Source organism: Anoplopoma fimbria, chromosome 15 (genome assembly GCF_027596085.1).
Source record: "Anoplopoma fimbria isolate UVic2021 breed Golden Eagle Sablefish chromosome 15, Afim_UVic_2022, whole genome shotgun sequence".
NCBI lineage: Eukaryota > Metazoa > Chordata > Actinopteri > Perciformes > Anoplopomatidae > Anoplopoma > Anoplopoma fimbria.
Genome location: NC_072463.1, coordinates 3063346 through 3077205, shown reverse-complemented (window position 1 = coordinate 3077205; position 13860 = coordinate 3063346). Strand labels below are relative to the sequence as shown.

At 40.5% G+C, this 13860-nt stretch overlaps 1 protein-coding gene across 1 annotated transcript in view; it reads left to right on the top strand.

Moving 5' to 3' along the window:
• Nucleotides 1–13860, top strand: part of galnt16 (UDP-N-acetyl-alpha-D-galactosamine:polypeptide N-acetylgalactosaminyltransferase 16) — a 35838-nt gene that overhangs the window by 19312 nt on the left and 2666 nt on the right. The window contains exons 6-14 of the mRNA XM_054614082.1: nt 424–545; nt 6316–6403; nt 6713–6797; nt 7601–7704; nt 8661–8787; nt 9771–9863; nt 10658–10741; nt 11975–12101; nt 12901–13017. Of these exons, the coding sequence (XP_054470057.1) occupies nt 424–545; nt 6316–6403; nt 6713–6797; nt 7601–7704; nt 8661–8787; nt 9771–9863; nt 10658–10741; nt 11975–12101; nt 12901–13017 (947 nt within the window). The remainder of the gene's footprint in view (nt 1–423; nt 546–6315; nt 6404–6712; nt 6798–7600; nt 7705–8660; nt 8788–9770; nt 9864–10657; nt 10742–11974; nt 12102–12900; nt 13018–13860) is intronic.

The window sequence follows — 13860 nt, the reverse complement described above, 5'->3', positions numbered from 1 at the left end:
AATGGACTCCAGTCATTTAATATTGGTCTTCTATTAAGTTAGGGGACTTTCAAATGACAAAATGTATGCAGATGAGGGTGAAATATACAGAATTTTAGTTCCTTATGAAGATCAAATACCAAACAAGAATTCAACAATAACTCAACAAACTCAGTATTTTCCTTAAACTTTACAAAACTCCTACAGAGCCACAGAAGATAAAGGAGTAGTATCCTTGTCATTGTGATGAGTAAAGTAACTATTACATGTTAAATCAGTGGAGTCATCTTTCACATTTAGTTCCATGCTGGCACTCACTTTGCAACATTAGGAATCAAAGTATTGACGTCCTTACTTGTAGAGAAGCAAACCCAATATTATGAAATTGAAGATATTGGTCCGGTTTCATACTTCAATGTCATCCCCCCCTCTGCTCCCCCTCAGGTCTGATCCGATCACGTGTGCGTGGAGCCAACACGGCCTCCGCCTCCATCTTGACCTTCTTGGACAGCCACTGCGAAGTCAACGCTGATTGGCTGCAGCCGATGATCCAGAGAGTGAAGGAGGTACAGACCACAAGGCCGCACAGTCTGCCGTCATTCACACCTTTTAATTAGACACTTTACACATGCAGCTCACACACCTATAGTCACACAAACACACACACACATAACACAATTGCGGTTGTGATATAAAGCTTCAGGGCATTTAGGTATTTTTCTGGGTAGATTTTATTGGTGTTGATGTAATACGTTGGCATAGCATGTTGTAAAAATAAACATTCAATTTGTTCAGCTCAGATTGAAGTCATACTAAACCAGAAATCACACTCCACCTCACCGCTGCTGGAGAGAGTATGTAGTCATTTTCCCAAACAATCCGTTGTCCACTTGACTCCGGAGTGTTTCACTACGTGAGCTCAGTTGGTCTGTTTTGTGTTCTGCTGCAGTGGTTTGTGTTGTGTGTGATGACAGCGTTTTTACTCCTTGCTTCAGGCCGCATGCCGGATTCATTTCAAATCAAAAACAAGAGTCTCCCCCCTTTCACCGCATCCTACAAATTAGATTACGCAGGCCACCAGGGACACTACCATCATGCATGAATGTTTCGCAATTCAAAAAAAGTTGCGACCGGGATGAAATTCAAAACCAGCCACTTTTCATCATATGGGGGATTTTCTTTATTTTTTTCTCTGTCACTTTTAATACCACCGATATTTTCATGTGAACCTTCAAGGGGCGTTTTGGCTGTGAGCCCTCACTGGTTCTGTCTGCTTCTCTGTATCAATTCAACAAAGTCACACAAGCAAAGCACACACAGCATGTAAGTACATCATTTAGAGACACGCAAGCGTCTGCAGATATTAGCGGGTGCACTCACAGAGACATGAGTGTCTGGTATTTTTGATAAAGAGAGATGGAGCTGTGGAAACGTTTATCACTTGCTAATGAGTAATGGGCTGCTTGCTGTCGGTCTCTTTCCTCCCTCTGACATTATTAACCTGCTGCTGGGCTCGAACCAGCACAGCTGCTCTCCCAAATCCTTCTGCCAGCCCCCCATCACAGGCAAACATCACTTCTCACTTCTCCTCTCTTTGTATGCAACCACTTAAGTCTGACTTCCAGTGTGCTTTATTTTTTCATCCACTTGTTTAAAAGGAAGAGCTGCGTCTGTTTCAGCTGCCTCCATGTCTACAAGCTCTTTTCTACTATTTCTCCTCTTCCTCCTCTGCTTTTTAACAGCTTCTCCAGTCCTCTCAATGCACAGAAAAGTCATTGCCATACATTAAAGGGCCGGTTTGACATTTTCGGGTAATATTTTATTCACTTTCTTGCAGAGCGATTGCTGAGGAGATCTTTACCACTCTCATGTTTGTACTATGAATACGTAGCTGGAACCAGCAGCCGCTTAGCTTAGCTTAGCATGTAGACTGGTAACAGTGGGAAACGTCTCACATGGCTCCGTCTAAGAGTAACAGAGTCCTCCTACCAGTACTTCTAAAACTCACACTAATTAACACGTCAGTTGTTCAATCTGTACATATCTGGAGTTCAGTTTGCAGTTCTGACACAGCTTTATGTGTTGGGCTCTTTATTGCCCAAAATATCTGTTTTTACACTTTTTTCTTTCACACTTTTTTAACAGATGGAAATAAGAAAATGCTACAACGTGTAAATAAGTGAGCTTTGGAGGTGCTGCAGATCAAATAGTTTATTGCCTAGCAAGAAAGCCAGAATATCTCCCAAAAATGTGGAACTATTCCTTTAAAAGAACAATAAATAATGTCTTTGTTCTTTGCTGAAGGACAAAAGTCTGCTGTTGGTTCAGAGAAAACACCAAACTCACACATTCAGATGTCTCTACTGTACAGTGTTTGATTCAGAAGACTACACTCTTTGTGAATGTGTGCACATGGGGTTTGTATGGCCGTACACTCATCCTTGGCTCTGGGCAGCTGTGACTCATCCAGCTTGCATTACAATCTTTCAGTCTGGCATTCATGAGAGCGTCGGGCTCAGTGATAATTCTCCAGCTCCTCGACCCGGCTGCACCCGGTCCAGGACTCATTAGTCTTCCTGTGACAACAGTTGTGGGTTCACGAAGGCCTCTGAGAGCGGAAATACTGATGAAGGCTATGTTCTTCAAAGCAACATAATGACACTTTTCATTTGTTCATTTGGAGCAGCAAATGAAACCCTCTTGAATTTAATTAGAGATGAATTACCTGTAATGAGCTGGCTGCTCATAGATGTACAGGGATTAGAGATTTAAGGCCAGTGAAAGATAAAGCTTATCATGTGCACTCTCTCCAGGCTGGGGCCACATTTAATACCTTCTCAGAAGTCATTACCTTTTTTAGACCAGGGAGAATAATTGGAATGTGCCGAATGAATTTAGCTACAGCAGTTAACAGGTAGATAATAATAATCATTACTGGATGCCCCTCTCCCTCCTTTGTGTTGCCTTTCTCAACTGATCATAGCTAATGTAATGGCTAATGTGACTCCTTTTTTCTTTTTTATATTAATAATTTAAGAGTCCTTAAGAAGTAAAATTATCCAGTAATTCACAAGAAAATTTTTTGTAGCAGAAATATATAAAAATATCTTTCCTATCCTGTTAATTATCGAGCAATCTAAATATGAGGGGGAGCAATATCCCCCTCATATTTATCTTGGGATCCGACGCCAAGTTGGGAACCATTTCTCTAATGGACCAGACACAATTTGCATTTCGGCTGAGAGACATTAATCAGAAATGGAGTAGAAACACCCTCACTGATTAAATGAAATCTGGTGCCAAAATCTTTATCTTTTAAGTGAAATCCATCTTAAATTCATCTATTTTATATAACGTTTGGTAGTTTTATCTAAAGCAAACCATCATATTTATAAGCTCTCCTATTGCATTCTTAATTACTCCATAGAATACTTTCTGTGAAGTCAAAAGTACCACAAACGATAAAATATCTGCACACAGTGTATGAGCAATAAGCATGAATCAAGCCAAAAAAACAAAAAGAATCTGGCTCTTGACCTTTTAGCCCAAACTAGACAGTGCGTCCTCTGTTGGTCTCTCATTCAGAGGACGATGTGACATTACTCAGCGATGAGCCAAAGGAGTAGAGATCTCCACACGCCAAATGACTTTTTAAAACTCTGAAATTCAGTCTTCACAAAACTATTTCCTGTTTCACTTCATCATGTAACTCATTTCCCTTCTCCAAATGAACATACAGCAGAAGAAATAGCTTAAATTCCCTAATCGGCTACACTAACAGCCAGATGTGAGGGACTAAAATGACAGCACTGTAATAAATTCAAACACAGAACGAGAGAACAAAAAAAGGGTGTGAGTGTGAGAGGGCCGAGACATTGAGAGATCATCGGTGACATCCATTTTGCGAGTGCAGCGTCTTCATACATTATCAAATCACAGAGGCTTGTTAAAACCCCAATAAATGTCTGTTGCTTAAAGCTGTTGAGAGCATCACTTTCCAAATTGCTCTCTGGCAGAATGGCATTTCACACCCACTCTCTCACACACACCCGCTCTCTCACACACACACACACACACACACACACACACACACACACACACACACACACACACACACACACACACACACACACACAATCTTTGGTACAATGAACACAAAGTTCACGTCGGGTTCATCCTCGGAGCAAAGAGAGGGACAGCTCTTAATTGGAAACAGTCGGTTGGATCGTCCCGATGCTAAGCTGTGCAGCTACACCAAACACATTCAGATCCCTCACGGGCAAACAGCAGTGTTGGCACAGACGCACACTCGCAGACGGATGAGGACAAACACACTCACTCACGCACAAACAAACAGACACACACACACACGCTCTCAGCAGTCAACAGGTCTGTAATGTTTTACTTTACTTCAAAAAGGAGGTAGTTTTTAACTGTTCAGAGTTCTTTTGTCCGCTGTGAACTCTGCAAAAAAATTGCTTGTGTTTACTATGACATAATATAACACAAAAGACATTACAAACTTTTACAAATATCACACAACTCAAAAAGAGGCAAAGGTTAAAGTCCACTTTGAGCACACATGAATTTGTACAGTGTTGTGTTCCAGTTCACTAGAAAGAGGGCGGTGGGCTGTTACCAGTAATCATCTCTCCTCATCAGAACAGGCAGTAAATCAATCAGTAAACCAGTTTTTTCGCCACATATTCCAGTGGGAGACTACTTCATTGCCCTCCTGAGCACAATCTGACATTTAATACTCATTAGCGATATAGATTGATTTATTTTCTTGACATACACACAAAGGAAACTTAATTACTTGACTGAACTTTCCCTAGATCCTGTGAGAGATTCATTGTTCATTGTTTCAGCTGTGCAAGCTTTAGATCTAGATTACTCTGTGGCACCATTTTTTAATTATGACTAAAGGTCAGAATTTCTCATGTATTGTCATTCCCATCTAACTTCAGCACTTGTAGTGTGAAGAACGATGTTATTTTGAGACCAACTTGTTTCGTTTTTCGGGCTTCATCATACAACACATTATAAAGAACCAACGAGATAAAAAGAGGACCAACATTGATAAACATTTTAAAAGCACAGACAATTAGGAACTAATAAATCTGTCACAGTCACACCTGTTCACTCTTCCTGCACTATTTCTCTCAGCTCACAGCCCCCCTCTCTCTCACCTCACTCTCCCTCACTCACCTAATCAGCCTCATGCAGTGCACCTGTCTGCCACACCCACCTCATCAGCACCATCCCTCTCACCTGCTCACTCTGCTGCACCTACACCCTGCAGTATAAATACCCCAGTCTCACACACACTCACTGCCAGACCTTCCAGTGTTATTCCCCGGTGACGGATCAGCGCTCTCTAGAGTGGAATATTCCCCGTGAGCTATCTCCTGCCCGTCTACCTGCTGTTTGTTCCGCTTTGAATAAAGCTCCTGAACATTACTCTGTCTCCTGGTCGTACTGCACTTGGGTCCACACACCACCCGTTACAAAAGCAGATGAATTGTTTAGCGTTTATTCGCAGTATAAAAACCCTTTATTACTCCAAAAACTATCAAAATGAACCTTCTGTCATCCCAAAAAATATGTTAAGTAAGTATTATATTGTGATATCAAACATTATCTGTTTCATATGCATCAAAAAAGCAGTGTGTGTATGTATGTGTATGTGTATATATATATATATATATACACACACCTATTAATGCTTAATAGAGGGGCTAACAGTGTTGGGGTGAATCTTCACTGGCTTCACATTTTGATTATGCGTCACTTTTTTTCAGCCCAACATTGTTGAAACAGAGCAGCCTTGGAAATAAACTTTTGAGTGCTTCTCTCTTTCTTTCTGACATTTCCACCTTTTTGCCTGATTAATAAAAAACAGATGAAATGCAATCATTCATGTCGTTACAATGTTTTTCTACGGGATTAGTTATCTTTGATTGAAGAGGTTTGACCTCTTTTGACTGTTTCCCGTCTCCATGCACCTGTGTAGCACTTAACGCTGTGCCATAAATCCCTTCTCTGCTATTCATCAGATATTAAAAAGATCTGTTAGTTCCCGTCCTAATTATTCAGAAACACAATGCTCTCCAGGAATTTATAGCAGCGTAACATAGAAATAAATGCTGTATCATTGATTAATGTGACTGTTTGATGTGGACAATCTCTCCACCACATCAACTATGTGACTTAAATGTAATATATCATAATAAACAAAACATGAATAAAACACTGACTTAAAACGGCATATAAGTTCAAATGTAAATGTTTGATCCCCTCTCAATAATAATGAGTCCTTCTCCTCTCATGCAGGACCATACGCGAGTCGTCAGCCCCATCATTGATGTCATCAGCCTGGATAACTTCGCCTATTTGGCTGCCTCTGCTGACTTGAGAGGAGGTCAGAACCCATCACACAAATCATGAACAGTGGCGGCTGATAACACACAGCTGCTGTCAAGGAAAATCCCTTTTTTGCAAACTCCCTCGTTATATGACATCACCATCCTTGCAGGAATAATTCAAAACTCATGGTAGAAATTCCTAAATGGATTCAAGTCAGTCTGGAAGTAAAGTTTGTGAAGATGCACAGTTTTGATTTAACAGCAGCTGAGTTTGAAGGTTAATTCATAAAAGTGAACTGTCAACTGTAATCAGCAAAATACGTAAAATAAGTTATTGTTACTGGATCTGAATTTTCTCTCTTCAGGGTTTGACTGGAGTCTCCACTTCAAATGGGAGCAGATTCCCATCGAGCAGAAGATGGCGAGGAGCGACCCCACACAGGCAATCAGGTCGGTCTACACTGCTCGTCATCATCCCTCTTCCTCTCCCTTTGTGCTGTAGGGATCCATAGAGCCATTGTATTCATTCCCTACAGAACATTTCAACATGAACACAATGTTTTGACACACCCTAAAACACAAAAAGGTATATTTGTCTTCCTGGATATTCTTCAACTCAGTTATCCGAGACTACAAAAGGGGCAAATTCTGCTCGCACTAAAGATAGTTGTAGGATAACTTCTCTTGTAACCATGTAGGAACATTTGTGATATCTCTTATTCAATTGCTTTACTGATGGCAAGAAAAATCAGCTGCTTGGGCCCCTTTTACTGAAACTCACTGTTCCTTCTGCTCCTAAAATACTAGCTGGTTCCCAGTTTGTTGAGTGGTAAAGTGATGTAACACAAAGTTATTTAGGAATATACAACATGTTGGCACAGATCTCAACCATAAAACTAGTATTTGACACCAGGATCCTCCACAAAACCACCTTCAGGCCTTTATTTTGTCAGCAGATGTTCTGCTTCTACACAAATGTTCATTTGAATTAGCACAAAGCAGTTAACACACAGTAAGCCTGGAGCTCTCCCTGCCTGTGGAGTCGCACCCTCTTATAACACACCTAACTATTCACTAAGAATTTGAGCTCTCCTTTGATTTTTTTCCCATGGGAATCATTGTGACTCCAATTCTGTTGATGTTTATAATGTAACTTCAATTGAAGCATGACAGTCTTCTCTGCAGAATTGGAAATCATCATCATCATCATCATCATGCCATCTTATCAAAACTTCTCCCTCTCTACTCTGCAGGACTCCAGTCATCGCTGGTGGGATCTTCGTCATGGACAAGAGCTGGTTCAACCACCTGGGCCAGTATGACACCCACATGGACATCTGGGGAGGGGAGAACTTTGGTGAGTTCACTCAACTCTTACTGGATGCATCCTTCACAGAATGTCTTTTAAATAAGAACACAAAACGTAGCTTTACTCTGCCTTACTGAAAAAACTTCAGACATATCATATCATTGCAAATATTCCTTATTGTATTGATTCATTCTAATTATTCCTCTCTATTTTTTTTTTTAAACTTCCTTTTGCAAAAACAATCTCAACATTTTGGTAGAGGAAGTGGGTAGGACATTATACGTGTACTTAACAAAATAAAAAAGCAAACTGCAAAAATTTGAATATTTAACCAAATCCGTATATGTAGCTTCTCTAAACTTAGACTATTCGCACAAGTCACTGTTTTCAAAGGAAAATCAATGAAGGATAGTATATTTTACCTGGTTGTCATCCATAAGTTTACTTACAACAAAATAGAAGAACAAGGATATTTCCATAATCTGTAAATAAATAGTCTTGTGCTCACTTACCTAGATGATTATCAATAATTAAGAACTATAAGAACTATAAAACAATACTTATTCCTCTTCTTGACTGCCATGTGTATTTGTTAAAAAACAAAAAAATGATAATTCAAGTTATGAAACTGGCAATCATTTACAGTTTATGTAAAACCACAGCAGATGCTTCTGGATGCTGCAGAGGCCCAGCAGCCCGCTCCTCTACATGCCAATTGTGTCCTTGGAATTTGCAGCAGAGCATTAAATTATTCCACTACGACAGCTTTTATACAGTTGGTTTACAGCTTATTTACAGCTCATATCCATCTACTGCATCAAAAATACACCAGATGATCGGGCCAGGCTGTTATTTGGATGATGTAGATCAGACTGTGTAATTAACACACACACATATATATATATATATATATATATATATATATATATATATATATATATATATATATATATATCTACCTGCCTACATACTTGAGCTCCTCCTCTGTGTCTGTCCTCCTGCAGAGCTTTCTTTCCGGGTGTGGATGTGCGGAGGAAGCCTGGAGATTCTTCCCTGCAGCCGCGTGGGTCACGTGTTCAGGAAACGGCACCCGTACGACTTCCCAGAAGGCAATGCTCTCACCTACATTAAGTGAGTGGGTTGATCAGTGACACACCTGACATCCTTTCTGCCGCACAGCGTTATTATACAGCAAAACAAGTGATCCACTGCCAAGAGGGTTAATCTTTGACTCAGCATTAAAATCTTAAGTGGCAGACGATTCAGCAGAGTTCAGTGTGAAATTAAGAGCTTCACATGTTTTAACTCGAGCAGCAGTGAGAGATGAGTAAGTAACTAATCTTCACCCAGACATCATGTAACATATTCATATTAAACGGCTTAATCCTCATCTTGAAACAGTTCTCAGTGTTCAGCATACTGACAAAGATCCAGCTTTTTCTGGATGAACCAAAGCAGAGATTTCCAACTCTTGGGCCTGAACAGACTGCGAAGAAACTAAATGATTCAGCAACAAAACTGAATTATGATTATATAACTTTATAGGGTATTTTTGCAGTAATTTTATCCCATCATTTTTAACTACTGTTGGTTTTACAAATCATAAAAATGTTTCTTAAAGGTCTTATTGTATTTCATTTATTAAGTACCCACAATTAAATACAGAGCAAATAAATATCCCAACAATACAGTTAAGATAAAAAATTGTGCAAAAAAAGGTTGTGATTTCCCATATTAGGGACTTTATGCTGTGTGTTTATTTCACTCTTTCCTTTTGTTTCATCACTTTCTGAACACAGACAGTACTCGGCTGTAAACACTGCTGTAGTTTTGTGTAAATATCTTGTCTCAAAGATACTGCTGCAAGTCAGATCGGTCAAAAAAACACACCAAACTGTCTCATCTGTCTGTTTGTCTTCACTTGCAATTACACAAAGACGTTAAGTAGGATGAAATTCCTGATGGAGACGTGAGGATTTTGTGGTGTCTGAGGTCTCCTGTGTGTGACGCTGTCATTAGAGCTGCCCTCCAGGAATGCCAGCGGCACCGTCATTACCGTGTCTGAGCAGGTGGTGTGTGTGTGTGTGTGTGTGTGTGTGTGTGTGTGTGTGCAGGAACACCCGGCGGGCTGCAGAGGTTTGGATGGACGAGTATAAACAGTACTACTACTCCGCCAGGCCGTCGGCACAGGGCAAGGCGTTCGGCAGGTTTGTCCATTTTACTGTCACTTTCTTCTCGCATCGTACAGGTTTGAATATGTTGAACACTGGTTAGAAATTCACTTTTTATATATCTCAGATACCATGTTTCAGTCAGCCAATCAATGTGGTAAACAAGTTGCTCTAACAATGCTCATCATTTCCATAATTAACAAGTTGTTGCCAAACAAAACTCTTGTGATAGTAGAGGTAGTAGTAAGCAAGATCTCTTTATTTTATGATTTTCTTATTTGCACTTTTAAAGGCTTTTTGTATCTAGAGCTGCAACTAACAATTATGTTTATTATAGATTCACTTTCTGATTATTTTCCTTATTTATTGCAGAGTTGTTCTATCTATAAAATGTCAGAACATATTGAAAACGTGTGAAATTAATGAAAAATATTAACTTCCCCCAAAGCCCAAGGTGGCATCTTTGAATTTCCTGTTTTCTCCAATCACATATTTCATTTAGTTTTCTGTCAAATATGACAAAGCAAAGCAGCAAAGCCTCAAATTAAAGAAGCTTGAACCAGAGAATGATGGATTTTTTAATTGCAAAATGACTAAAATGATAAACTGATCAGCAAAATTGTTTTTGTGTTGATTGATTAATAGATTTTTGGTCTAAACTCTATTGTATCAAAGGCCCAGCTGTGGTTGTTGGTAACAACAGAATGCACTCTCTAAGTAGAAAGGAGTTATTTCTGGTTCAACACTATAAATAATAAGATCCCTCGTTAGTTGAGTCTGTGGGTCTGTATCTCTCTGTCTCTGCATCATGTGTTGTTGTTTTTTTGCAGCATCTCAGACCGTCTGACACTGCGGCGCAAGTTGAACTGCAAACCTTTCCGCTGGTACATGGAGAACGTCTATCCTGAGCTGAGGTACGACACATTTACACCGAGCAGCAATCACATCTTGTCTTTTTTCCACAAAAGAAAAGTTTTATTATCTTGTTAAAAAATTATTTAAAAATTGTTAACTCCTTCATCCCATTAAAACATCCAGACTTAATGAATATTAAAGTTTTTACTGCTGGAATTAAAGGGACATTTCACCCCCAAAATAAAAAAATACATATTGTCCTTATTAACTGTAGTGCTAATTATCAATCTAGATTGTTTTGGTGGTGTGTTGCCTAGTTTTTGCAACATCAGCTGTAGGGATATCTGGCTTTTCTCAAATATAATAGGACTCTATGGCTTCTCGACTTGTGGTGCACAACATGCCAAAAATACATTTTAAAAACTCAACGCCAATGTCTCTTTCCAAAAAACATGACCCGGTTACTCAAGATAAGCCACAGACAGACCTTGTTGTGAGCAGTTTCATGTAGGAACATTGGTTGAAAGAAAATGGAAAATCATGCTCATGTTTTAAACTCAGATTTAAGGTGAGCACATAGAAACTTTCCATCTTCAGCAGATGATTAAAACTCTCCACAGTCAAGGTCAAACATCCACATAGCATCTTTGAGTGGAGGTATACGAAATATCTGCAGATTATCCTGGAATTTGGGAACGTGTTTTATGTCTGACCTGAAAAATGTTAATACTTACTTTGAACTTTTATTGAATACCAAAGAGGGCCAGAGTTTTCCTCCCAAACACCATTCAAAGTGTAATAAATAGAAAATACTTGAGGTAGAAATGATTTAATTTCAAAAGTAAAAAGGCATGTTTAGAGAAAGAAAAGACACAAGCTATAAATGCAGCAAAAATGTCTTCTTCCCAAGTGCCTTAATCAGAAAAAGAATCTGCAAATCCTCGGGGTTATCATGACCCCAAGTTCAGAACCAATGATGTAAATATATCTGTTTCAGATGGGAACGTCTAAATGTGGTATCAGTGTTTAACCAACAAGCTTGTCTCTTACGCCCACGCCTCTCTGCTTGTGTCTGCTCCCACATAGCTGTGGTTTCTCAAATTGTAATTGGATATTTTCACAAGAGCGTGTTGTAATAGGGCGCATTAGCGGTGCCATTTAAATCCTCAATGAAATTCAATCCATCTGGTCTTTCTTGTCGTAATAAGACCTCTCATTGGCCTCTCTCTCCCTCTCTCTCTCTCTCTCTCTGTGTCTCTCTCTCTCTCTCTCTCTCTCTCTCTCTCTCTCAGGGTCCCTGAGCAGGAAGCGGTGTCCAGTGTGCTGAGACAAGGCGGCTTGTGTCTGGAGTCCCGTGGGACAGACGTCCTCGGCCTGGCAGAGTGCAGGGGCATCGGAGCCATCAGGCCGCAGTCGCAGGTCAGGACTCTGCCACTACGGGGAGGGGGGGTGGTGAGGGGGTGGGGCTGATGGTGGTACACCTAAAGTCTGAATTAATGTCAGAAAATGTACAGGGATTTGACCTGACAATGTTCATCAGGGCCCAAAACAGCAGTGATGATGTGAATGTCAAACACAAACAATTGCATGGATGCTTGAAATGGTACAAAATGTAATGACTTATGTTTAATGTAGTAAAAATGTATTCTTTGATTTCTCTGAAAAATGAGCATTAAGTGTGGTAACATGAAGGGCTTTCCTTCTAGTAAAATATGACATTCAATATAAAGAGTATTAGACCTCTGTGCCATAAATAAATAGGAGAAAAGTATCTCTGTTGCTAGGTTACAGAGCTGATAAACATGTGGTATCAATCGTCACAGTAGGAACTGCAGGCTGAACCTCATTAAAGTTTAGTCACAGTAGTCAACATTAGTCACTGCTGATATTGTACCATTATACAGTGTTGCTCATGATGAGCTCAGCTGGATACCACAGGTATTATTAGGTGTTGTGTTTGAAGCCTCCCACCCGGGGCTCAGGGTAAAGCTGGCAGGTCAAACAAAAAAGATTCAAGAGGATGTTGCTGACAAGGAAATGTGGTTCGGCGTGAGAATAACTTGGAACAGTTCTTCCTTTTCCAGGAAGTAAACGCAGCCAAGTTTGTCAGTTTCAGGCTGCATCTCTTTAAATCAGTTGGTGTTTGTGATTGACAGCTGTGGAAATCTGTATGTTGACAGCCACCGCAGTCATCAGTTTCTTTTTCTGTATTTTGCAGAGATGGGAGCTAATAGAGCCACTGATCCGGCAGCAGGACCTCTGCCTGGCCATTTCAGCCTTCACAGCGGGGTCAAAGGTCAAGATGGAGAGCTGCAATAATAAAGAGCCCAGACAGGTGAGAAGAAATAGTGTTCGCCTTTGAAAACACGGTGCATTTAAGTGGAATTCTGACATTTTTTGAAGTGACACACTACATTTAAAGAAACCTTTTACTTGTCTTGTGCTTTTCTATTCTTGGGACCACTCAAAGTGCTTTTTTCACATCCATTTCCACACTGATTGCACAGCTTTCAGGAGGTTAAATGTCTTGCCCAAAGGACACATCTACATGGACTAGAGGAGCCGGGGATCGAGCAAACCTATCTTCTGAGCCACAGTCGCCCCATAAAAAAGTGTAGTTTAATTCCTTTTAAAAGCAAGATGTTCTTCTGCGGAGTTATTGGGTTTACTAAGAGTTTACAGAAGAGACAGGGAATAAGCTTTAATCCTGGACTATCAGTCATTTTAACAGAAGGTCTCGCTTCTTCCAAAGGGTTATCTCATTCTGGAACCCGGCCGTTCATTTGTCCTCGATGTGCCACTCACAGAGTTGAGCTCAGACATTAGAGATGTGGAGATGAGAGGAGGCTCCAGGCACAGATGCAGAGCGGCCCGCCTGCTGCTGCTGATGATGATGAGGATGATGATGATGCTTGGAGTCGATGCAAAGAATTTTCGAAAGTTCTCCCATAACTTCAGACCCCACCCTGTTCCTCCCCAGTTCTCCCCTCTGTGAATGTCGAACATGCACGTCGTCCCATGTGGACCCCTCATTGGCTCCACCGTTGAGTTATGACAACGGAGAGGGAGTTAATAAGTCGAACCATGTGTTTGAGTGAGCGGGACTCCTGCCAGGCCCAACCTCTCATCTCTCTGCAGGCCCGTCGCAATCCCCCCCGAGAGTTCTTTGGAAACCGGC